This window comes from Kogia breviceps, chromosome 10, assembly GCF_026419965.1.
Source record: "Kogia breviceps isolate mKogBre1 chromosome 10, mKogBre1 haplotype 1, whole genome shotgun sequence".
In the NCBI taxonomy this organism is placed as follows: domain Eukaryota; kingdom Metazoa; phylum Chordata; class Mammalia; order Artiodactyla; family Physeteridae; genus Kogia; species Kogia breviceps.
Window position 1 is genome coordinate 87,200,316 of NC_081319.1, and position 26,181 is coordinate 87,226,496.

At 40.7% G+C, this 26,181-nt stretch overlaps 1 protein-coding gene across 1 annotated transcript in view; it reads right to left on the minus strand.

Moving 5' to 3' along the window:
• Positions 1–225: 225 nt before the first annotated feature.
• The window catches only part of SCGN (secretagogin, EF-hand calcium binding protein), a 31,477-nt gene continuing 5,521 nt past the window's right edge, over positions 226–26,181 (minus strand). Inside the window, exons 3-9 of the mRNA XM_059077199.2 lie at positions 24,274–24,330; positions 23,902–23,979; positions 12,933–12,988; positions 7,615–7,660; positions 7,303–7,367; positions 5,702–5,768; positions 226–691 (exon numbers count right to left, since the gene is read on the minus strand). Of these exons, the coding sequence (XP_058933182.1) occupies positions 533–691; positions 5,702–5,768; positions 7,303–7,367; positions 7,615–7,660; positions 12,933–12,988; positions 23,902–23,979; positions 24,274–24,330 (528 nt within the window). The 3' untranslated portion in view covers positions 226–532. The remainder of the gene's footprint in view (positions 692–5,701; positions 5,769–7,302; positions 7,368–7,614; positions 7,661–12,932; positions 12,989–23,901; positions 23,980–24,273; positions 24,331–26,181) is intronic.

Below are 26,181 nucleotides of genomic sequence, written 5' to 3' on the forward strand. Positions count from 1 at the left end.
TCCATCCAGGATCCGGCCCTTCTCTCTCCTTCTCCTCTTTCCCCCACGCCAGTTAGAGAAGTAGTTCATCCACCCATCAGGTAGAACCCTCCAAAGGTCACAACACAAAAACAGTTATCAGTGCATCTTTGTTTCCAGCTGCAGGTTTATTTCCACTTCAAAATCTATTTGTAAAAGTCACGGGACTGCCACGAATGCCACATACCATTCAACAGAAAGCCGACAAGAAGAGCACAGATAGATGGACTCAGCTGCCCCACCTCCCCAGAGACTGGGGGAGGACAAGCCAAGCAGATCCTGGAGGTCAACTGATTCTTTAGGGGGACAGGAAAGCCCAGGGTTAAGGGGAAAATAACAGATCCTGCATGGGGGTCTTCCAGTAAAAGCAGGGAAACACCAGGACATTAAAAAGAAGGCCCTCAGGTCCCTCCCCTTGCCCAAGAACACCACACCATTTGTTAGGAAGTTTGCCTACTGTGTCCCCAATAGCAAAGCGCAGATACAGTTTTACCAGCAGGAGCTCAGAAACACGCTAAGAGCAGAAGGCAAAGCGGTCTGGGATTAGGGGGTCGATTTTCAGCCCAAGACACAAAGCCAGCTCAGACTTCTGAATTTTTCCATCCTTATTCACATCGCAGTGATGCAAAAGAATCTCCCGGAACTTATCAAGGTCCACCCCGCTGATGCTGGGCTGAGGACAATAAAAATAACATGTCAGTAGGCAAGCCAATGGCAGTCCCACCCTTTCATGCCCCTCTGCCTCCCCTCCATGTTTGCTAAGCTTAGGAGACACCCTGCCTTCTGAGAGCCCCTCCCTGGAGACAGGCCATGAGGGAGTGAGTGATTCTGTCTCCTCATCCCACCAAATGTTGCCAAGGATAAGTTTTCTGCCAACAAGTTCATTTCTCAGCATGTCCCTTCAGGCAAAAGAATGTCTATTCCCACATCACTTCTCTGCAGTTCTAACAGAAAGCCTGCCTTTTTCTCAACCATAATAAAGATGTTTTGCCTTAGAGCAGAGGATCATCACCAAAATTCTGTCTCACTACACTGCTGAGAGAAGGCACATTTATTATCTCCCTGTGGGAGGTTTCTGTGCCTCTAGTTTTTAAAAGGGTTACAATGCATGAAAATCTAACTAAAGAATTATGTTGTTGAGCTAGATAGGCCCCATCACATTTATTCCAAGGGACTATTTCAGGAGCTAAGAAGGAATTGTGAATCAGGTCAGCTAGGAGAATATTCTAAACTCAAAGGCCTGCAAAAGTGAGCAATGCTGGAACTGAGTGATTCTCCCAGGTTATTTTATTTAATCCTCATGGTAACTTTGCAAAGTCAATGATTATGCCTTCTTTACAGGTTAGGACACAGAGGCTCAGAAAGCGCTGAGACATCTTGCCAAGCTAGAAAGTGGCAACAGCATTTTTGATCCCAAGTCTTTTGTCTCCGATTAAGTGCTCATTTCACCAGTTCTCTCTGCTCTCACGGCAAAATCACTGGCCTAATGAAGCTGTATGAATGGTGATGAATCTAAATTTAAAAGTCAGTGTCTGGAGAGAAAGGAAAAAATCATATTTCCAAACCCCTTGATTGTAGAGTAGTTATGAGTGTGCAGCAGAGGCTCACTCTGCAGGGTTTGATGTCAGGAACTCTTGGAAGCAGCCCTTATCACCCAACCCCACCCCAAAGTTTCCTCACTTCCAAAGAAAGCTCTAGAAAACCTGCAGTAGGAAACAAAACCTTTCATTCTGCAACTAGACAGCCATATTAAGACAAGCTAATTTGCAATGTCCCACGGGGTAAATGACTGACACGAAATCTACCCTGATAGCAGGTTTTAACAGAGCGAAGGAGGGGAAAGAGCAGCAGGTACTGAGAGCCATACGGCAGAGCAAGAAGAAAAAACACCGAAGTGGGGCAGGATTCTGGGAGATATCAGGAGGTGAAAGAGTCTGGGGCCAGAAGCTAAACTTGACGAACTTCACTCCTCTGCCGAGAATCCCTGAGTGATTGGACTAAGAGGCTAACATGTAACACATTTTCAGTAGGTTCTCTTTGTCGGAGCTCTAGAGGATAGCTCCCTGGGTGTCAGTGCCAGGCAGGTATAGATGTGGCCTGAGGAAATGTGGCCTAGAGGTCCTGAACACAGCCAGCTACACTCTGTGGCTCTGTATTAGAGGCTCATTTGTTGTATGGTTACAAGTGGGGATATTTGGTTTTCAGTATCCTCAAACCACTTTTGCTAAATCCTTTCTGCAGCAAGTGACACCCTGCCCCAGGATCCTTTTAGTAAATTCCCACACTTAGAAAAGACTCGGGTGGTAGTCATTTACATATTAGCATATATTAATTTGCCAAGGCATTTATGCAATACCAAACTATTCTAAGCTCTTTTTTTTTTTTTTCTAATTTGTTTCCCTTAAGTGAGTAGAAATAGGTTGTGTGCAGGCATGTGTTGGAGAGGTAGTTGTGGGTATGAATGTGGATGTGTGTATAAAGGAAGTTTCTTTGGATCTTCTGAGTTGTGGGTTTTGGATTTTGTGGGGGTTTTTTAAATTTATTTATTTATTTTTGGCTGTGTTGGGTCTTTTTTGCTGCACGCAGTCTTTCTCTAGTTGTGGCGAGCGGGGGCTATTCCTCGTTGCGGTGGGTGTGTTTCTCATTGTGGTGGCTTCTCTTCTTGCGGAGCATGGGCTCTAGGCATGTGGGTTTCAGTAGTTGTGGCATGAGGGCTCAGTAGTTGTGGCTTGCAGGCTCTAGGGTGCAGGCTCAGTAGTTGTGGCACATGGGCTTAGTTGCTCCGCAGCATGTGGGATCTTTCCGGACCAGGACTCGAACCCGTGACCCCTGCATTGGCAGACTAATTCCCAACCACTGCAACACCAGGGAAGCCCTTGAGTTATGTTTTTAATGCTTGACAAATCACCAAGATTCAGGAGGACTGAATGCCACTGCTAAAAAATGCTTGGATCACAGAAGACAAATCATTTGAAACCACTGAGGGCTTCCATTCTAATAACAAGTTGCCAATATCAATACATGCAGGTTCCTGATCTAAGGCCTTTATGAGTCCCCTCTTGCCAACCATCTTCTTGTCAACAACAGAGAAAAGCAGATTGTGTATCTACCAGGGGAAAGAATAAACTTTTGGAGGCCTGGGGGCAGGACCTCTCATCATCTCCAGGCAGACACCCTGGTCATCTCTGGCATCCCTTTTATTTGGCTTCCAACATTTTTGTTCACATTGCTACTTCTCCTTGGTGAGTGCTTGGAATCTTCAGTGTCTTGCCTTCCCACTTTCTAGTTTAGGTTGTAGATTCTTGTGTTGATTTTCTTGCTATGCTAAGTGAGCTACAGGCTTTCAAAAAGTCTATGTAGAAATTTTGGTGTCTGCTCCCTCAGGGACTTGCTATCTGATCACACTGATGGAGGACAGCCTTGGGTAGCATTTTCCAGAGGTTAAAGAAAAGGGTGGGTGTTCTGGTAACCAAATAACTTTGTTAACACAAATTCAACATATGCATCTTATATGACTGTACAAGAATTAAAAGGCTATAAAATAAGCTTACTTCAGGGTTATTATTGCAAACAGCAGGGATCCTGACCAAGACTGTATGTTCAGAAACTGAACCAGCTCCTTACTACCCCGTGGCATGCTCTGATAGTTGCTTTTAAAATAAATCCCAGATACTGGTTTAATTATCCCGTGGCCCTTTCTTATAGGATGAAAAGAAAGAAAAAAGTTACAGGAGATGCCTCTAGTTTATGAAGCTGAGAAATGTCAGATCCTCAGTGGTCTCAATGTCAGGGTCTCAATGACCCAGTGGTCATATTTCACTACATCTTTCAAATTGTATGTGAATATATATTGAAGCAACCTGGAAGACTAGAAAGTTCCAATAAAGATAGGCACCCTCAATCATCTGGCTTCAGGATAGAACATTAGTAACTAATTACCGTGTACATACTTTTTAGCTCAACAGATCAGCCTCTTATAAACTGCTTTTGTATTACTGACCACAGTCTGACCCAATCCTTGGAAAACAGCTGTCTCAAATTGTCTGGTATTGACATGGAGAAGTGCTTTTTGTTGCCCCATTAGCCCCACAGAAATAGAGGGGCAAGGACAGAAGTGGTGGGCATCCTCTGATTTCCCATAGAGGTGATATAAGCCCATCAAAGAGTGAGGCTGACTTCTGCCTCCAGCTCAGGTTTTTAGATGGTCATGAATTTTTCCCTTTAATTTTCTCTAGAAAAATGTCTTCTCTGCTCCGTTGCTGGTTTAGGTTTTACTTCCATCATCTCCCATTAACCTTTGGAGGCCATTGCCAAACCCAGAGACAGTTGAAAGATAATTGAAAGGATCTGAAGCCTCTGGGCTCTATACTCAGGCAATCAGGGGCCCTGGCTCCACAGCAAAGAGGAGGCCACACAGCTCTGGAAAACACGTTCCCCATCCCATTTATTCTATCAAAAGCAAATTAAAACTCCAGTTAGGCAAGGCCTTCTGCTGTGCACCTTTAATGTCCCATAGATAATTGCTCACTTTCTATTATAGAAGTCATTCTGGCATTAAATAGGTAGTGAGTGAAATGGGATTTTAATTTAGCAAGCAGTGTAAAAGGCAATATCACACCAACACCCAGAAACTATTCTGGCTGCACAAATGTTGGTGAAATCTCCAACAGGAGCACCACTTGAAGGGGGCAAAGAAGTGGCAAGGGGCCAGTTGGGATGGGACTAATGAGAGTTAGGAGGCATCCTGATAGGAGAAATCTCATCCATGCCTGCTTAACTGCAGTATGTAAACTTCCTGGAGATTTACACAAAAATCGGTATCTGGGCATTTTTCCACAGCAAAACTCCATAGTTTTAATCAGATTTTTCAAAAAGGTCTGAGACTCCAAAAACCGTTAATAATTGTTGCTACTCAGATTTATTGCCATCTGGGCCAATCAGGAAATGACCCTTGTGTCCTATACAAACCTTAAAATAAATCCCTAAGGATATGAGACTATGAAATTCAGTGTCTATACAGTCTCATAGGAAAACACCCACACAGGAGTTGGAAAGTATCTGTTTAACTGGATCGTGCAGCCAGTCAGTACAATTCATCAAGATCTCAAAGATTACTTTTTTAAACGTTGTTTATCCTACATGAAACAGCTCTGTGATGTAGATATAATCTAAATATCATCAGTCCCAATCACTGCCTTTCTCGGTAAAACAGCCATTTAGGCTAGGTGTTAGAACAGCCCCTTGGTGTTAAAAAAAAAAAAAAAAAAAAAGAGAGAGAGAGAGAGAGAGAATCCCAAGTATGGGATTTATTACATGAAATTAAAAGTTTTAGTTATTCTAATAACCAAGTCCACAAGAGAAGGACTTTCTGTAATCAAAAAATAAAGCAGTAAGATATACAGTGGCACTGTGCTCCTTTGGTAAAGTAGATGACATTCAAATGATGGTAACAAGAAGCTTCTATGGGGGCTTCACTTAATTGAAACTACAAATGATCTTAAGAGAGAAGAGAGATTTGGGGGGCTTCAAAGTTTGAAAGCTCAAAGTTTGTGAAACAGACTACATCCCTAGATTTTCTGCAGCATTGATCTTTGGCCCTTCTGATTCCCCAGAATAAACAGTGGAGTCAAAACGGCAACCCCAATCCATGATGGGGATGATCTACACAGCCTCGTGAAGTTACCTGGACAAGCTCCATCATGTCTTTGACAAACCCATCCACTTCTGGGCCTTCTAGGCCTCCAGTTTTACTCTGAAAAATAAAAGATCCAATCCACCAAATATCATTTTCTTAAGTTAGAAAGCTTAAAGAATGAATTATACAAATAGACCAAATCAGTATTCTTTTGTGACTGCAAACAAGTTTGGAAATGGCATGTTCCAACTTATCGTCTCTGTGCGGGATGTGAATGCTCCATATAAATCAGAAGCTCTCACTGTAAATAACTCCCTCCATTTAACCAAATGGGAAGCAGTAGTTTTGAGTTCCTTGGCTCTTACAAATAGCATTAATATGACATGTACCGACTTTATTTGCCTCCTAAATACTAGGACTCAGTTCAGACTAGTGCTAATTGAACATCCACTGATCCTTTGAAGGATAGATTGACATTTTTAGATTTTGCTTTATGGTTTAACAATGATTTAATAAGTATCAAAACATATTTTAAATTCAAGAGAGACTAGATTGAGTGAGCATATTAGAATTACTATATGGTTCATGCATAAAATCTTTTATTTTTTTCTACCCATTTTATAAGAATGCCTATAAAATATAATACATATATTTCAGTTTCTTCTCTAAAGTTCCAGTTAATGATAAGTCATCCATTCTCTTCAAGGTTTTCTAATCCTGAACTTTTAACATATTATAAAAACTCATTCCCTTAGTGTATTTACCAGACACTAATACAGTACTTGCCACATGCCAGGAACTCCTCGAAAAGCTTACGAACATGAATTCATTTAATTCTCATATAACAAGCCCATGAGGTAGGTATTATCATTATCCCCATCACCCTAATTTTATAGATAAGGAAAATGAGACATAGGGAGGTTAAGAAATTTGCCCAAGGTCTCCCAGCTCATGAGCAGTGATTCAAACCCAGGTAATTGGTCACAGAGTCCTATATACTTAAACAGTTTGCTAGACTGCCTCTTCTAGGTGATTTTCTTTTCTGCTCAGAATATGACACACAGATATCCAGTCTGATTAGTTTCAGGATCTCTTATGACCTTTCTCAACTTTCTTTTTATTTCCCTTGCTCCGTGCATCATACCACCTTGTCCTCAAGAAATTCAATCTCTTTGCCGTACTTCGTTCTTTAGAATTATTATTTTCTCCCCTCTAAAGAAGGACCAAATAATAGTCTTATAAGAGAAATAGATTTTGTGCCAAATATGTCTGACTTTCCCCCTATTTCTTTAGGTTGGTTGTGGTTTTTTTATTTGACTGTTTGCTTTTGTGTTTGAGCATACTATGATAGATAGAGACCAGGAAGGAGAAACTTTCTTTTAGCTTGGTTACAAGGAGCAAAATAATAATAATAATAATAATAATAATGTGATTTTATTCTCTTCTCCACCATAAGTACTCCTATGTCTATTTTTACTTAGCTCTCAGAAGTTTCATAGAGAAGCTGAGGGTACCTTGACATAGCAAGACACATGTGCGATAGCTGTTCATTATATAAGTTTAGGGTCTGTAAGTAAGATGACCCCACATAAGGGCTAAAAAAGCTTCCTACCTAAAGATGGACAGCACAATATATTGAAAAGGCACACTTAATGACATCATAGTGAGCAAAGATTTTCTCAAAGTCCCTCTTTCTTTCTTCAGTGGAACAAGCCTGTATATGGACAAAGCATTATGTCAATCAGTAGTGTGAAACTTCCATTGTACAATTCTTCCAGGGTCTTAGATAACTATTATAAACTTTGAGTCAACAGTTCCTAATCCCTTAATTCTGACACAGAGTCTTATCAGTCTCTAGATAAATTAAAGGCAATACAATTAGATACCTTTCTTCCCTCCCTCTCAAATCTATAGAGCAACGTGAATGATACAAATCCACCTAGAGAAATGCCACCACTTACACCCATTTTAAATTGGAGAAGGAAGTTTTCCTGAAGAGCCAGAATCCTAAATGGGGGAAAAAGAAATCAAAAAACATCATCCACATGATGTTCTATCAGCTCTCAATTACGAGTAGATTTATAACTCTGGTGTGAGGAAAAGGCAGGCAATTTCCAGGTTATTCTGCAGAATAGGGTAGGTGCTTAAAAATAGGAATTTGTACAATATGAAAACAAATAAAGATGGGAAGGACTTTCACAGGGATTAGTAGTCACCATAGAAAGACATCTAAAAATTCCAGCAAGGTTGCAGGTACACGATCAATATGCAAATTTCAGTTACATCTTGATATACTAGTAATGGCCAATCCAAAAAAGAAATTAAGAATACCATTCCATTTACAACAGTATCAAAAAGAATAAAATACTTAGGAATAAATATTGCAAAAGAGACCTAAGACTTATAGACTGAAAACTATAAAGCGATGTTGAAGGAAAACAAAGAAGAACTAAATAATAGTATTAAGGACATCCTGTGATCATGAGTTAGAAGACTTAATATTTTTAAGATGGCAGTGCTTCTCAAATTTACCTACAGATCCAATACAATTCCTGTAAAAATCCCAGTTGCCTTTTTTTGCAGAAATTGGTAATCCGATAATTGATGGTCTGCAATTAATGTGGAAATGCAAGGGATTCCGAATAGCCACAACTACACTTTTTAAAAGGGTAAATTATATAGTATATAAATTATGCTCAATAAAAAAGTATGTATTTCTCTTTCTTGCATAACTACAATTGTACTTCAGTGTAACAGAATCAGTTTCAAAAGACTAAAGCATTGGATTTGTGTTGAATTTATAATCATGGGTATATGTAGAGAAAGGCAGAAAAAATATCATACAACAATTTGGAAAGTTTTACTCCTTTGGATGCCCAGGGTAGAGAGAATTCAGGTGAGCCAAATAGAGGGTAAAATATCCTGAGACCCTGCAAGGAATACTGTCCTCATGTCTTTGCTGGCACCAAGCAGTCTAAAGTATGTTGCCAGTCAGAGGACATATACTCGAGAGGTGATTGTATAGGAGTAACAGGGCTACATTTCACAACTGGGGGTAGAGAAAGAAGATTCCCATGTGTAAATGTTTTAAGACCTTTTTGTCATTGAATTAGTTTCTTATTTGCTGCTATAACAAATTTCCACAAACTTAGTGGCTTAAAACAACACAAATTAATATCTTATAGTACTGGAACTCAGAAGTCTGAAATGGATTTCACTGGTGTTTCAAGATGTTGACAGGGCTGTATTCCTTATGGAGGCTGTAGGGGAGAATCTGTTTCCCTGCCCTTTTCAGTTTCTAGAAGCTGTCTGCATTCTTTGGCTTATGGCCCCTTCCTCTATTTCAAAGCCAGCAATATAACATCTTCAAATTTCTCTGTGATTCTGATCTTCTGCCTCCTCCTTCCATGTTTAAAGGACCCTTGTTATCACACTGCACCTACCCAGGTACTCCAGAATAATCTCTTTATTTTAAGGTTTTTAATTAGCAATGTTAATTCTATCTGCAACCTTAGTTACCTTTGCCATATAACATAAAATATTCACTGGTCCTGGGAATTAGGACATGAACATCTTTGTTCTGCTTACCCCAATTGTCATTTTCAAATTCCATAGCAAATTGGTTTTAAAATAATGTAGTAATTGTCTTATTGCTTTGCATCTCTGTTCAATGCCACTTAACCCTTTCTTCAGTCCAGAACTATTCATTGAATCCTCCCATGTACATAACACTCCACTGAGTGAGAAGCTATTCAGGAGATTAAGGCATAGTCCCTATCAGCTAGGTAAGACTATAGTAGGGGGTGTTTGTAAATCTGCAGGGAGGCTTTTTGTTTATCAAAGGGATAGAATGGCCATGACTAGTGCTCTGCTTCATGACTAGTGCTTCTGTCCAGTGTACAATTGCCATCCAGCCTGACCCTGAGGAACCTGGTATTATAGTTGCTCCCCCTGAGGGTTCTATCCATGTATTCTTTTTTTTTAACATCTTTATTAGAGTATAATTGCTTTACAATGTATGTCAGTTTCTGCTTTATAACAAAGTGAATCAGTTATACATATACATATGTCCCCATATCTCTTCCCTCTTGCATCTTCCTCCCTCCCACCCTCCCTATCACACCCCTCTAGGTGGTCACAAAGCACTGAGCTGATCTCCCTGTGCTATGCAGCTGCTTCCCACACATTTGGTAGTATATATAAGTCCATGCCACTCTCTCACTTTGTCCCAGCTTGCCCTTCCCCCTTCCCATGTCCTCAAGTCCATTCCCTACATCTGCATCTTTATTCCTGTCCTGCCCCTAAGTTCTTCAGAACCATTTTTAATTTTAGATTCCATATATATGTGTTAGCATACAGTATTTATTTTTCTCTTTCTGACTTACTTAACTCTGTATGACAGTCTCTAGGTCCATCCACCTCACTACAAATAACTCAGTTTCATTTCTTTTTATGGCTGAGTAATATTCCATTGTATATATGTGCCACATCTTCTTTATCCATTCATCTGTTGATGGACACATAGGTTGCTTCCATGTCCTGGCTATTGTAAATAGAGCTGCAGTGAACATTTTGGTACATGACTCTTTTTGAATTATGGTTTTCTCAGGGTATATGCCCAGTAGTGGGATTGCTGGGTCGTATGGTAGTTCTATTTGTAGTTTTTTAAGGAACCTCCATACTGTTCTCCATAGTGGCTGTATCAATTTACATTCCCATCAACAGTGCAAGAGGGTTCCCTTCTCTCCACACCCTCTCCAGCATTTATTGTTTGTAGATTTTTTGATGATGGCCATTCTGACTGGTGTGAGATGATATCTCACTGTAGTTTTGATTTGCATTTCTCTAATGATTAATGATGAGCATTCTTTCATGTGTTTGTTGGCAATCTGTATATCTTCTTTGGAGAAAGGTCTATTTAGGTCTTCTGCCCATTTTTGGATTGGGTTTTTGTTTTTTTGACATTGAGCTGCATGAGTTGTTTGTATATTTTGGAGATTAATCCTTTGTCATTTGCTTCATTTGCAAATATTTCTCCCATTCTGAGGGTTGTCTTTTCGTCTGATTTATGGTTTCCTTTGCTGTGCAAAAGCTTTTAAGTTTCATTAGGTCCCATTTGTTTATTTTTGTTTTTATTTCCATTCCTCTAGGAGGTGGGTCAAAAAGGATCTTGCTGTGATTTATGTCATAGAGTGTTCTGCCTATGTTTTCCTCTAAGAGTTTGATAAGTGTCTGGCCTTACATTTAGGTCTTTAATCCATTTTGAGTTTATTTTTGTGCATGATGTTAGGGAGTGTTCTAATTTCATACTTTTACATGTAGCTGTCCAGTTTTCCCAGCACCACTTATTGAAGAGATTGTCTTCTCTCCATTGTATCCTTGCCTCCTTTGTCATAGATTAGTTGACCATAGGTGCATGGGTTTATCTCTGGGCTTTCTATCCTGTTCCATTGATCTATATTTCTGTTTTTGTGCCAGTACCATATTGTCTTGATTACTGTAGCTTTTTATTACAGTCTGAAGTCAGGGAGTCTGATTCCTGCAGCTCCGTTTTTTTTCCCTCAAGACCGCTTTGGCTATTCAGGGTCTTTTTTGTCTCCATACAAATTTTAAGATTTTTTATTTTATTCTATAAAAAATGCCATTGATAATTTGATAGGGATTGCATTGAATCTATAGATTGCTTTGGGTAATATAGTCATTTTCACAATATTGATTCTTCCAATCCAAGAACATGGTATGTCTCGCCATCTGTTTGTATCATCTTTAATTTCTTTCATCAGTGTCTTATAGTTTTCTGCATACAGGTCTTTTGTCTCCCTAGGTAGGTTTATTCCTAGGTATTTTACTCTTTTTGTTGCAATGGTAAATGGGAGTGTTTCCTTAATTTCTCTTTCAGATTTTTCATAATTAGTGTATAGGAATGCAAGAGATTTCTGCGCATTAATTTTGTATCCTGCTACTTTACCAAATTCATTGATTAGGTCTCGTAGTTTTCTGGTGGCATCTTTAGGATTCTCTAGGTATAGTATCATGTCATTGGCAAACAGTGACAGCTTTACTTCTTCTTTTCCAATTTGGATTCCTTTTGTTTCTTTTTCTTCTCTGATTGCTGTAGCTAAAACTTCCAAAACTATGTTATGTTGAATAATGGTGAGAGTGAGAAACCTTGTCTTTTTCCTGATCATAGTGGAAATGGTTTCAGTTTTTCACCATTGAGGATGATGTTGGCTGTGGGTTTCTCATATATGGCCTTTATTATGTTGAGGAAGGTTCCCTCTATGCCTACTCACTGGAGGGTTTTTAATCATAAATGGGTGCTGAATTTTGTTGAATGCTTTCTCTGCATCTATTGAGCTTATCATATGGTTTTTCTCCTTCAGTTTGTTAATATGGTGTATCACGTTAATTGATTTGCATATATTGAAGAATCCTTGCATTCCTGGAATAAACCCCACTTGATCATAGTTTATGATCCTTTTAATGTGCTGTTATATTCTGTTTGCTAGTATTTTGTTGAGGATTTTTGCATCTATGTTCATCAGTGATATTGGCCTGTAGTTTTCTTTCTTTGTGACATCTTTGTCTGGTTTTGGTATCAGAGTGATGGTGGCCTTGTAGAATGAGTTTGGGAGTGTTCCTCCCTTATCCATGTATTCTTGATCCAATAATTTCAACTCTCTATCTGCTCAGAATCATCTCTTTTTACCTTTTTGTGGACAATCAGGTTGTTTTGGGGTCAGCTAGACTTGACAGAAACATGCTGACATCATCATGTGTCACAATACCAGCCTCACAGACAGCACTTTTGCAGATACTAGAACACTTCTGCTGTCATCCTCCCCTCTTCCACTTCTATCCTGCAGACACTTAGTGCCCCACGGAGGATACACCAACACTCAGAGACCACAGGGTGCAGCTGTGAGTCTGACTCTGTTGTTCTCTGTCCTGAACTAACTATTCAGTATGCTCAGAACCAGTGAATGGGATTCAGGACTTTTTTTTGTTGTGGGACACTTATGTAGGATCATGAATGTCTGGCCTTTGAGCGCAGGGCTGGCCCATTTATAAAATATTTTGAAAATGTTGTGCATTGTGCTTTTCTGGAGAGAAGTGTTTTTATGATCTTCACAAAGATATCTGTTACCCCTAAAGATTCACCTATTCTTTAAGACTTCAGGTGAGACTTGATCTCTGCCTTTCAAAAAGAAGTGTATGGTGTCAGTAAACCCCTAGGAACATGTTTCTGAATCCATGACACCATTTTCACACTACTCACCTTGCCAAGTCATTAAGATCCAACCGGCCATCATTATTTTTGTCAAAAATCTTCATCTGGAATGCAGAAGGGGAAAGGAGTGTGAAATACTTGTAATGGGAATTTATTTTGAAAGTCATTAAAATGCTTTTCTGTTTTGTTCTTCTGGTTATATATTTGTCTAAATTGGCTAAGGTTGACTCATATCATAGAGTACTCTCCATAGAGTATAGAAGAAATAGTTTTCCACGAAGGCAAAAGTAGCTGAGGAGGATATGATGTAGGAGAAAGTCTGCCTTGTGTATGCCTCAGAGGATTGTAGGAAGGAAAAGAGAGAGATAAGCAGAGATGGCAGAGTAAAGTAGATGTGTGACCTAGCTCTGCTGGAAGGGCATCTGGAAGGAGAGGAGAACTAGCTAAGGAAGGACAACAGTGAGCAGACAGAGTGCTGGGGCTTAGCTTTCCTGGGACCCTCTAAGCACCCAAGGGTTTGGAGGCTTAGCCAAGGACCCGTGGACCTTCCATTGGTCCAGCTGAGTATGAGATGATGCTAGAACAGAGGATGGGGGTGGATCACTGAGTCAGCAAGCTGGAAGGAGGATATGGCAAAGAATTAGTGGTCTGCACCCAGCAAGAGTTAGAGGATGGCTTCAACCATGAATGTCAGCCAAGTAGCAGCAACTGTGTGGTCCACAGACATCACCATGGAAACCAGAGCATTGTGCCTTGGGACCTCGACTCCTCCCCTTCACCATGAGGTCCTATAAGCTGCTTTTTCTCTCCTTACCCAGCTTGATGACATTTTTAGAGAAGGGTCTGGGTTGGAGCCAGAGAACTGAGAAATCTGAGAGACTGAGCTTTTCCTTTTGCAGAGACTTAGCCTTATTCATAGAGGCTGTTTGAATTTATTAGATCAGGCTAAATTTGCTTTTTTTCACATCTTTTTTGGAGTATAATTGCTTTACAATGGTGTGTTAGTCTCTGCTTTATAACAAAGTGAATCAGCTATACATATACATATATCCCCATATCTCCTTCCTCTTGCATAGATCAGACAAAGTTTTAAACAAGATATAAGAGGTTCGTTCTTAGAAAGCTAGATTATCTTGAGTTTTAAGCAAATAGTAGCTCAGCTTGAAAGACATGGGCCCATCTTCACTGCTGTGCAAACGTACACAGCAAGTGTAAGGGGGGAAAGCCCTTTGCTCAAAATTGGCTCAAGGAAGAACTGAACACTAATGTGTAAATTATGCTTCTTCCCATCAGAAAATTGGCTATGTGGTTCACTTAAAAATCAGAATCGGAAAAAAAAAATCATTTGCTTAATTTTACTACCCCTGTGTGTGTACACATGGGGGTGATTAATACACATATTCCCCAGTGTCTACTCTTCTAGTTGACTGGGACATCTTTGACTACAAGAAATACGCATAACAAGGGAAGCTTGAGACATGCCTATTGCACCAGACCAGAAATCAGACCTCTTGTCACATTAGTAAAGTCATATGATCTCTTTGGGTGCAGCTTCTTCAGCTATAACTGTGCCCGTGATTTTAACTTTCCTTATCAGAAGAACCCTATTTTCAAATGAAATTCTGCATGGTGCTTAAATGCATAAAGCAAAGAAATGGAGCTGTACAAGTAGTGGGTGGAAGTGGGCTGGAGCTTTGTCCTCTAGGTTCCCTCTCAATCCTGAACCCAAGGGTTTCTTGGAACCCAATAGTCCAATAACCACTGACCGAATTAGGGCCCAGATTGCATCCAGCTCTGAAAATTTATGATTTCATGACTCTGTCAAAGCAGTTGAAGGGGAGTAAGATTGATGCTGAGCATTTTTCCTGGTAAAGTCAGCAAACAGTCCTTCAGAGCAGGTTCCAGTGTGGCTAATGGGAGGACTGAGTTCTTGGGAAGACTGGGTTCTTAGGTATCCAGGGACCTCAGTGGCACCTGCCCTTGCACTTCACCCCTGAGTAATTGATGGTCAGCATCTCCTCAAAGGATGCTATATTACTACTGAATGGTGGTGTTCAGAGCACCCAAATTACATGCACCGCAGCACAGTTTCTTGTGCAAGTTCACTGCAACAGCCACGAGGGTATCTTCCACCAGAAGCCATCAGTAGAGTAGTAGCTTGTTGCTAATCCAGGTATATGAATTTACCAGGATTTTCTTCCTCCCAAAACTTGATTATGAAAAAGAAAAAGCCTCAGAAAATGACCGGTTTCTAAGAGGGAGGGAAGAGTAGGTTCCTAATAGTTCATGATCTCAGTAACTGAGAAAGTTGTTTGTAAACACGTCCGTACTAACTCACGGAAGTTACTAACGACCTTTGATGAATTTTGAATGTTTGGCAATTTGGGGTGGGCATAATGGCTTCTTAATTTTTAAAACTCTAATAGTGACCATTTGTAGAGCAGCCAAAACTTTGTATGCCATTTCATTTAATCATCCCCACATTCTCAGAAGGTAAGAAATAGCTGCATGCCACACATGCAAGAAACTGGAATGTAGAAAGACTGATTTGTCTAAGAAAGTAGCAAGATTTGAATCTAAGCATATCTGTCACCTGAGCTCTAGAGCTCTTCCCATAAACCAGGCTCTTACCTTTATAGAGTCTGGGTAGCTTATGGTTAATGTAGTTTGCTTCATGGTTGGTTATGAAATAAAACATCTGGTGCTATAGATTATGCCAGAGATGTAGTGTTTACCGTTTTTCATTGCCCTTTACTTCCTAGAAAAGCAAAAAAAGATTATATTTATGTGAGTTTCCCCTCTGACCTTAGTGGTCACGTGCTCATGGCACAGGTCCCTCCTGGAGAGCTGTGGTGATTCATGATGCTGGCCGTGGGGACAAGATTCCATTCTGAAGGGCTGATTATTGAAAGGTTGTGAAGGGTCCTTAACCACTGTTCTCACTTCTGCCACTGCCTTTTCCAAGATTGAACATACACACATTTTTGAGTACTAAGTACATGAAAGGTTCTATAAAGTCTCCTGGAAATGGAACACAAGGACTTACTGACAAACTCCTTAAAATTCTGTAGACCTATGATTCCCCTCAAGAGACCCCTCAGAGACTAGATCTACCCAGCATTCTCCTTAGATTGAATAATAGGTTTACCTTAATTTTTCGATTCCTTAAAGATGCCATGGTGATTGTGAAATGCAAATTCATTTAAAACCATTACTGGGTTAATATTGGGTTGGCCAAAAAGTTCATTCAGGTTTTTCTGTAACATCTTACAGAAAAAACTGAACGAACTTTTTGGCCAACCCAAATAATAATTTCTTACCAGAAACAGTAGATCCAAAGTATGACTGTTGTCATGTGGTGGGAGAGGCAGTCCGTGAATTTTTTAAACAATTGCTAATTGATAATTTGAGATGCAGTGCAAGGTCGAAATTCGGCAGATAGTTCAGCAGAGTGAAGAGTACAAAGTATAAGTCCTTCCTGTCCCTGTTGTAAAGGTAACTACCATTCACAGGACTGTGTATTCTTCCAGAAACTTCTTTATTTTTTTGGACAAATAGGACCACATTCTATGTATTATTTTGCAACTTGCTTTTTTTCGTTAAGCAGTATTCTTAGAAATCACTCCTTATTGGTTATCATATTTTTTTTTTACTTAAAAAGAGTTCCTCAAAAAAAAAAAAAAAAAAAAAAAAAAAGAGTTCCTCATTCTTAAAAAGTCTGGAAATTGTTGCCATACACAATCTCAAAAAGGATTTAGAGGGCCCCCCATATTACTGAATCAACAATTGTATGTCTAATAATCCCCATGTGTCTAACAACATGTGAGGCACTGTGAGAGATTCTCAAAAATCATTAAGGTGGTACAGGCGTTTAGGAGCTTACAGTGTAATTGGAACAGGACTGCGGAAGAAGGTCAGAATGTCAGTTTGGGACATGCTAGTTTGCGAGGTTTAGTGGGCATCCAGGTGGAGACACACACATCCAAGTATATGCAGGCAGCTCAGAAAAGTGCTCTGAGTCAGAGATATAAATTGGAGGCAGTCACCTTTAGTTAGAATTTAAAACCCTCAGACTGTTTGAGATCAACGGTAGAGTGAGGGTGGACGTGGAATAGAGATTTCAAGACAGCCTGGTGGCGGAGGGGGGTATAAATTGGGAGACTGGGACTGACATATACACACTAATGTATGTATAATAGATAACTAATAAGAACCTACTATATAGCACAGGGAACTCTACTCAATACTCTGTAATGGCCTATATGGGAAAAGAATCAAAAAAAGAGTGGATATATGTATATGTACAACTGATTCACTTTGCTGTACACCTGAAACTAACACAGCATTGTAAACAACTAGACTCCAATAAAAATTAAATTAAAAAAATAAAAAGCACAGACATATCTCAGATTGGCCTGGATCAGAGACCTAGAGGGAAGGAAGCAACTGGGAAGTCAGGTGCTTTAATCCAGGCATGACGTACGAGAGCTGGGACCAGGGTAGAGGATGGGGGTATTCTCTTTGCCTGCCACATTCTCAGATTTTAATTTATTGTTTTACAGTAGTTCAAGTTCCATGCTCTAATTAGGTACATGAGCTTAATATCTCCCACATGTATTAGCTTACATTTTACAAAGCTCAGTATTACCAAATAATATTCCATTCAGAGAGCTAATCTTTCCCCCTGCCAGGTGTTGGCAGCATCTCTTAACTAGATGTCATAATTGGATTTTGTTAAGAGTTTCCTTCCTTGTACAGAACATTAATTATGAGTTTAGATGAGACAAGGTCTGCAGACCTCAACTTTTCTCTTCTGATTGGATGTTCTGCCTTGACTTGTTGAATTCATTAGTAGGTTACATCTCTTAAGTAAAGCATTTGATGCTAAACCTCAGAACCAAATCTTTAATGCAGTGTTGCTGTGACTGTGTCCATTGCTCATTAAAAAGCCACTAAAGCAGCAGTAAAGTGATTTCACACTTGGTGTATCACTTAGAGCTCAGATCCTAGAAGATTTTTTTCAGAATGTTGAGTTTCTAAAAGTCAGTATAACCAAAAGTCTCTAAGGAAGCGTAGAGTCTTTAAAAAAAAAAACTGTAGTCCAGTTCCCATATCTGTTCATTGGAGAAGTATAAGTCTCCTTTACAATTTAAGAAAGAAAAAATGAAATAGATGGGCCAAAATCTCATTAAACTAATCTAGTCTTCAGGGCAAACTCAGATCCTTGGGTGGAAACTCTTTCACGAGATTCCTCAACACTTACCTATCACCACAGCACATAAAGAACCAGTGAGGGGCTACCTGGAGTTTAATTGATCATGGGCCTTCATGGGACAATTTAGAGCAAAAATGAATACTTAACTGCAGCACACATGAGGAGAAGAGCCACAGGGTTTTTTGTTTGTTTATTTGTTTGTTTTTGCGGTACGCAGGCCTCTCACTGCTGTGGCCTCTCCCGTTGCGGAGCACAGGCTTCGGACGCGCAGGCTCAGCGGCCATGGCTCACGGGCCCAGCCGCTCCGCAGCATATGGGATCCTACCGGACCGGGACACGAACCTGCGTCCGCTGCATTGGCAGGCGGACTCGCAACCACTGTGCCACCAGGGAAGCCCAGCCACAGGCTTTTAGCAATGAAACAGACATGTATAACAGGAGAAACAGGACAGTCTTGGTCAACTGTCATTTCTCAACCTCTCGATACTCAAAAGTTGGCTAAGACCACTCGGATTCCCCTCAGCTACTTCACAGGACTCTAAGCTTCTGCATCCAAGCTCAAAGCCATCAAAAGTGTACATTGCCATTTCTTTTTTCATTTCATAGATTTTCTTCAGCTCAGGGCATTGCACTGTTAAGAGCTGCCAGCCTGAGGTTTCTTAAATGTAAACCATAGAGCTATGAAGAAAAGAGCTCTGGGCAACTAGGGCTGCGGGGCTGATGCGTGAAGTGCAAAATCTCTTTTCAGCCCAGTACTGACTTTCTAAGCCGTCTGCATTTCTCCTCCTGGCCTGCTCCTGCCCCTTATAATGGGATGTTTGACTGAGGTGAGCCCTGGGCCTTTAGGCAACCACAATTCCCTCTTCTTCTCTTTCTCCCTTCCCCAGTTTAATCAGTGTTCCTCTTTTCTCCAGAACAATTTTGTGGAACCCTTTCTTGTTTCTTTCATTAATTTGTGTTCTTTTTGGTGTTTAAGAAGTTGTCAATTCTTAGGAGTATTTAAGGACTTCATGAGGAGAAAAATCCATTTTTCTGGGTAATAAATTCTGTTGTGGCTGTCAGAGCTCCTGTATTATCTTATCCTTAAAAATACTAAGAGAGGGCTTCCCTGGTGGCGCAGTGGTTGAGAGTCCGCCTGCTGATGCAGGGGACGCGGGTTCGTGCCCCGGTCCGGGAAGATCCCACATGCCGTGGAGCGGCTGGGCCCGTGAGCCATGGCCGCTGGGCCTGCACGTCCGTACCACAAAAAAAAAAAAAAAAAAAAAAAATTACTAAGAGAATCCTAATCTCCTAACATGGCTTTGTCCTCACCTTGCTCTTCACTTTATTCATAGAGATTCGTATCTCTTCTTGATCTCTCATAGAGCTCAGCCCTCCCTCTTTTGAAAGTTTTCATTTTAATAATTTGACATTTAGACTTTCAGATGTGAATGTTATTGTTTGAGTACAGTTTGAAGATGGATTTGGGTCTGAATTTCCACTCCGTCCTTATCATCTCTGACCTGTAATCCTCAGTTTTTTCATTTACAAAATAGGGGTTTAAAAATACTTATTTCATAAGGTTCATGTGAGAATCAAATAAGATGTTTGAAAAGTGCTTCACACAGGGCCCAGCACAGAAGGAACTCTCAATTATTAGGATTAAAGTATTTAATACTAGAACAAACACTGATTACGTTTCAATGAAAATAAAGTACTGTGTGTACTCTGTTAAGAAGACATCTTTTAAAAAATTTAACTTTAATTCTTTTCACCTATTTTTTTTAATTGAAGTATAGCTGATTTATAATGTTTCAGGTATATAGCATAGTGATTCAGTTATACATATATGTCTGTGTATATATACATTTTTCAGATTCTTTCCCATTATAGGTTATTGCAAGATATTAAATATAGTTTCCTGTGCTATATACCTACAAGTAGGTCCTTGTTGTTTATCTATTTTATATATAGTAGTGTGTATCTGTTAATCCCAAATTCCTAATTTATCCCTCTCCTGGCCTTTCCCCTTTGTCCACCTACCTTTTCTTGTCCTGCCTTTGCTGAAGCTCTAGAATTGCTGCCTCATTGCAGTCCATCTTATTTTTTTAAAAATCCAGAAAACTTTTCGAGAATTTTTTCATTGGATCTCAAGGTGAAATTGCTGTATTTAAGGGCTGAAAGGAAAATTGAACTCAATTCCTACTTATGGGTCGATACTCTAGGGCAGTGATACACACAGTGGGGATGAAAGGGAGGGACCAGAGGGAATGTTTGCTCCCTTTCCCGTTCTCAGCAAATTTCCTCCCAGTTGGAAGACTCCATAAGGTCAGAGACCATATCTTCCGTGGTAGGTTCTCCCTAAATATTTGTTGAAGGAATGAACTCACATCTTTGTATGAACTAGTTTACCAGAGCACATTCTAACCTGAGAGAGCAGCATTCAGAGAGTGGGGTTTTGGTGAGGGAGGGGATATTCTCAGTCGCTTTGAGACTCTATCTCTCAGCCCAGAAAAAGCATCTCAGACCCAGCTTAAGAAAAGGAGTGATGTGACTTGCGAATCCACAGGGGCATATACTAGGCTCGCCCTGCTCTGGCTCTCCCTTCTCAATCATCTCTGCTCTGTCTCCATGCCTCCAGCTCTAGCCCTCACTCCTGTCCCTCCCTGCCTCCAGTCATTCCCCCCCCCACCCGCCCCCGCCGTCTGTCTCTGTCCCCTGGGCTCAGCATGGCTCCTACCCACTGCCTGGTTGGGATCCTTCCGGGTGACTCTTTTTGATGAAGGACCCCAGTGAGAGACATAAGGAGGGAGCTCAGCACTTCCAGGCTCCCTTTCTGGTTCTGCCCTGGAGGGTCTGGTTTTAAACAAGGAAAGAGAAAAAGGAGAATTTCGGAACATGAAGCACTGCTTGAGGAAAGCTGGGTCTGTGCAGGATGCTGCGATGTGCAATGTGCAGTATGCGAGGCGCCTCGAGGCATCAAGAGTCATGATGGAGCTGGAGGGTCCCAAGGGACACAGGCAAGGGAGGCAGGAGGGTCCCAAGGGCAAATTTTACTCATATTGTTAGGGTTTATTCATAGCTGTTTATGAAGAAATAACTGAAAATTCAGTTCAGACAATTTACATTAAGTAGCCCACTGTGTGCCAGGCTCCGTGGGAGGGCTGAGAACACAGAGATAAGATGCCACCTTGCCCTTGAGGAATCACAGCCTAGTGGAGTACAGAATCCATAAACAGTGTCAGTGTCATCCTTGACACCCAGCTGCTTCATCAGGAAATCCTACTGATTCCGTCTTCAGACAGATCAAGTTCTCATCTCTTCTGCTACCCGACCCTGGTCCAAACTGCCATCCTCTCTCACCTGGATGGAGCAATGGCCTCTTAACAGGTCTTCCTGATTCCTTCCTTGCCCATTTTGGGCTCTTCTTAACACAGCAGCCAGATCATGGCATCCTCTGCTTCAAATCCGCCAGTGGCTCTCCATCTCCCTCCAACGAAAACCCCAAGTTCTCGCAGTGGTCCCCAAAGCCCAACCTGGTCTGGCCTACATCTCATCCTTGCTTACTCTGCTCCAGCCACACCGGTCTCTTCCTGTTCCTGGAAATCCCAGGCACACCCCTGACCCAGGGACTCTGCTTGCTGCACCTTTGGTCCTTTCTCATGTTGCATCTTCTTGAAGGGCCTCCCCTGACCACCCTATTGAAAATTACACCTCCCCAAGCTCCCATCCTAGCTGCCCTGCTGGCACTGCCTGGTCTACTTTTCAAGTTTTTCCATAACACTATTACCCTCTATCATGCAATGTAATTTATTATTTATTATGTTTATTGTTAGTGTCAGTCTCTCCTTTGTCTATTTCACTTACTGCTGAATCCTTGATGACTAGAATAGTGCCTGAGGCATAGCAGATATTTGAGGAATATATGTGGAATGAATTAAATGGATGACTATGATGTTAAGACAGTGAAATTCACAAGATACTATAGGGGCACAGAGGAGAGGCACTTGGATCCACTATAGAAGAAGGTTATGGAAGATCTTCTAGGGCAAAATGATGTCTAACTAAATATTGAAGGATGAGCAAGAACCAGGTAGAGAAAAGTAAGGAAAAAATAGCCAAGCTATGTTAAAAAGTCAGAAAGCAGTGGCTTAGTATTCTAGTTGGAGGTGGAGGGAAGCCCCTCAGAGTCAAAGGTATTCAAAGAAATACTGGAAACATGCTGGAGATTCTAAATGCAAGCCTTTCATTGTGTAGGGCCTGTTTTATACATTGATAAAATCAAGATAAAAACAACCAGTGCTAACATTGTTAAATCAATGTTGAAAAAAATGCCCAACTGGGAAAATAATCTCCTTGTTATTCTCTCCCCCAGGCAGTTTTAGTCTAATTTCCTTTTTCAGATTATTCATTCTATTAGAGGGTTTCAGCGGAACTTAGGTCAAAAGGAAACTAGAGATATCCCTGTAGCTGGGAACCTGCTTCTAAGGGATTGTCACTCTTTAGTGCTAAGTACCTATTTACTCAGGATTTCAAACAGCGTTTTGCATGCTATTACAACAAGTCAACATAGTAGAAAGCCAGATAATTTCCTTGATTGAGATCCCGGCCTGGGGTGTGATTCTGTCCTTGGCATCAGCTTTGCTCCTGTCCAGGCCATTTACAAGGTATCATGGTCAAGAGCACATTCTACCTTCCTGGGGCTGATGCCCTTGGCTGGAAGCAGCATTCAGAGTAGTCAGAGTACAGAGTGAGAGCCAGGAAAATGCAGGGTTGAAAGCCAGGAGAGCCCAACTTCCACTTTAACTGGTGCCTTAGGCTAGGCAAATTAACATTTCCCAGTTAATCTGATTTTTATAAAAGGAGTCGAGGGATTCAACTTGGTGGTGACTTAGTCACTTACCCTTTTCAAACCTCAATCATCAGATATACAAAATAGCAGGAACAATGCCAGTGCTATAGAGGAGTTGTTAGAATTAATACAGTATTCGGAAACATCAATTTAAGGCCTAAGTAGATGAACCTAGTGGTACACATTTTAACAGGGATCCATAAAACTCTTCTCAGTGATATGCTTCCATGGCTGTTCACAAGAAGGTTCAGTAAGATATGTCTACTCAAGAACTCTTTCTATAGTTAAGTGTAGCAATTGCACAAGTAATTAAACCTTTACCGGCAATTTCCTTGCTTGTTAATTAAGAAACCTACAGAGTCTGATTGGAATGAAGCACACATCTGGGGATGGGAAGGGGCTCGGGGGGGACATAAATGGTAGAGAAGCCAGATCCAATTCAATGCAGATTGTTGATTAGCACTGGGGGAAAAGCATCAAGTTAGGAACTGAAACAGAATATGAGGATGAGTTCACCAAAGGCAGCTTCTCCTACTTCAGCATTTTCCAGGGAGCTTTGATGCTGAAATAGTCCTGGGGTCATATGATGGCATGAGGGGCAAGTGAAATAATGACAAGGACCACAACAACCACCACAGGAAGTGCTAACATGTACCGAACATTTATTATTTCCTTGATGCTCCGCAAAGTGCTTCATATGCATCAACTCACTTGCCCTCGCAGTAACTAGATACTATTAATCTCCATTTTTCAGAGGAAGTAAATGAAGTTGAGAGGCTGGTCGGTTTCTCAAGGCCATGGCTAAAGATGGCAGAGGTGCGACACACATCCCCCATCTATCTGATTCCCAATTGCTCTAAATCGACTTGCTAAATGAGTAGAATCATCCACTGTACCAGACAATGTTTCTGGGCCCTGAGGAGGCAGCGGAGAAGCTGTCCTCATGGGGATGGCATTGCTCAGTTAGTCACCATGGTGCCAGTATATTCTTCCAGCCTAGCCTCAGAAATGGCCTTTTTGTGGTGGCGGAAGAGTTCTCGGAGGAAGTTCTGTGACATCAAGAGAAGAGCTGCATTTTATCTAGTGAGCAAATACACCTAAAAATCTCAAGAGGCTGTATTTTAAGAATTGTGGTTCGTTTGTTTTAGGAAGGAACTGAAATGCTTTTAGCAAGCAATAAATCCAACATACAGTTTCTAAACAAGAATCAGTTTTTTTAAGTAACAAATTCATATCCATGTTTCTTGGAAACACAGAAATCAAACTCATGATACACATATTTCAAATTCCCAGTGATGAGCAAACCCGCCCTTCACCCAGACACAGCTCCCGGCAACACTTACACAAAGCTCAGCAGCTGATACAAAGCCACTGCTGTCAGCATCATATTTGCGCCAAATCTGAAATACACAAAAGCCATTAATCCATTTATCCTCAAATAATCTGGGGTCAACTTATGCTGCTGTCTACTATGGTTCAGCATCTGATAATAGTACTTAACTGGGTGCAACTAAGACTTTGCATGGAGAATTTTAGGCTTTGTTTGGTGACAGCTATTGTTTGGGCAGAACTCACTAGAAACGACTCACTGCATTCACTTAGAGCCACTTAGGAGGACCACAGTGCACTCACTGAAAGGGAGCTACGGAAAGTTCAAAATGGAAAGATATCAAGGGATGGCCTTCAGTGGGCGGCAATATGGCAAACTAAGCAATCTTCTTTGTACTAAATTCCTAAAAATTCAGAGTACTCGAAAAATAACTCTTTAAATACATAGCTCAGCTGGCAAGAAAGTGAGGGGACTTCTAAGAGGTCTGACATGATAGGAAAGCACAAAATGCATGACAGAAACCAAAATCTATCCTAGGTACATCTACTGATCTCTGATAATTTAGCCTGTAGTTTCATCGGGAAACTGCACACAAGGTAGGCAGGAGACAAATCCTGGGGCCACCCAAGGTGGAAAGTCAAACTGAGGCACCTACATAAGACTAAAACCCCGAACAGCAATAACCTTAATGCAAAGGTGAACTTCCCCCAAATAAATTGCACAGCAGAAAGGCCCCCTAAAGAATCTTGCCTTTGTGGTCTTGGCTCCAGGCAAAGAGAATAAAACATCTCTGATAATTCCCAATAGCAAGCTAACCCTTTCATTGGTTTAAGAACAGCATTCATGGGACTTCCCTGGCAGTCCAGTGGTTAAGACTCTGCGCTTCCAACGTAGGTGGCTCGGGTTCGATATCTGGTTGGGGAACTAAGATCCCACATGCTGTGCAGTGTGGCGGAAAAATCCCACAAAAAACAGCATTCATCCAGCTGAAGATACAGTTACTTAAACTGGAAGACAGAACAGCTGAATATTTTTAAGGAAACACTGAACTGCTTTCTTTTGTAAATGGTGTGATTTTGACCACCTCTGATTTTTCCATAGCCAAGCCTCACAAGTTAACACATTCCCTAATGCCTATACAGAATGAAAAAGTAGCATTAAGTATTTTTTTTTAATTGACAGATGTTTCATTGATGTGGAATGGGTTACCTGAGTCATCAACTGCAGGGACCTTAATTCTAAATCACAGCTAGGGTCCTGCCTGAATATCCTGCAGGGATAGTAGGAGATGCTGATATTTAGTGAGAAGTGTTCAGAAACATTGCCCCTTTCAGTCCCTGTCACCGTTTCTGCCTGAATCTAACCAGGCTTAGAAAATCAACTGGTTAAACGTGATTTATATCCTAACTTTAATGTGTGACTATACCAGAACTAAGAATGAGAATTTCAAATAACAAAAACATTTTTACCTGCTTTTTTATGCTGTTCTCCAAACATTTGCCATCTAAATTATCTTATAGTTTTACTGCAACTGAGCTATTGGTGGGGCAAAAATCTTTATGTGACTACTATATATGCCTGTCTTTAAAGAATGAAAGCAAAATAAAGAGGTTTCCAGGCAAACAAAACCAGAATTTATTACCAACAGACTCTTGGTAAAGGATATACTCCAGGAAGGAAGAATACAAAGGAGCAAAATCTAAGATGAAGAAGGAATGATGTACAAACACAATGGGAAACGTGGGCAAATGGAAACATATCTTGTTAGCGTAAAATTTGTGGGATTAAAGAAAGCAAGATAGAGCTAATATTCAGGACAACAATGGCAAGTGAGCTGATTGTTAAAGTGTCTTAAGGTCCTGTAGTTCAGGGGGAATATAAAGACATTAAGGTAGGATTTCTTAAAATATATAAGAGAGTA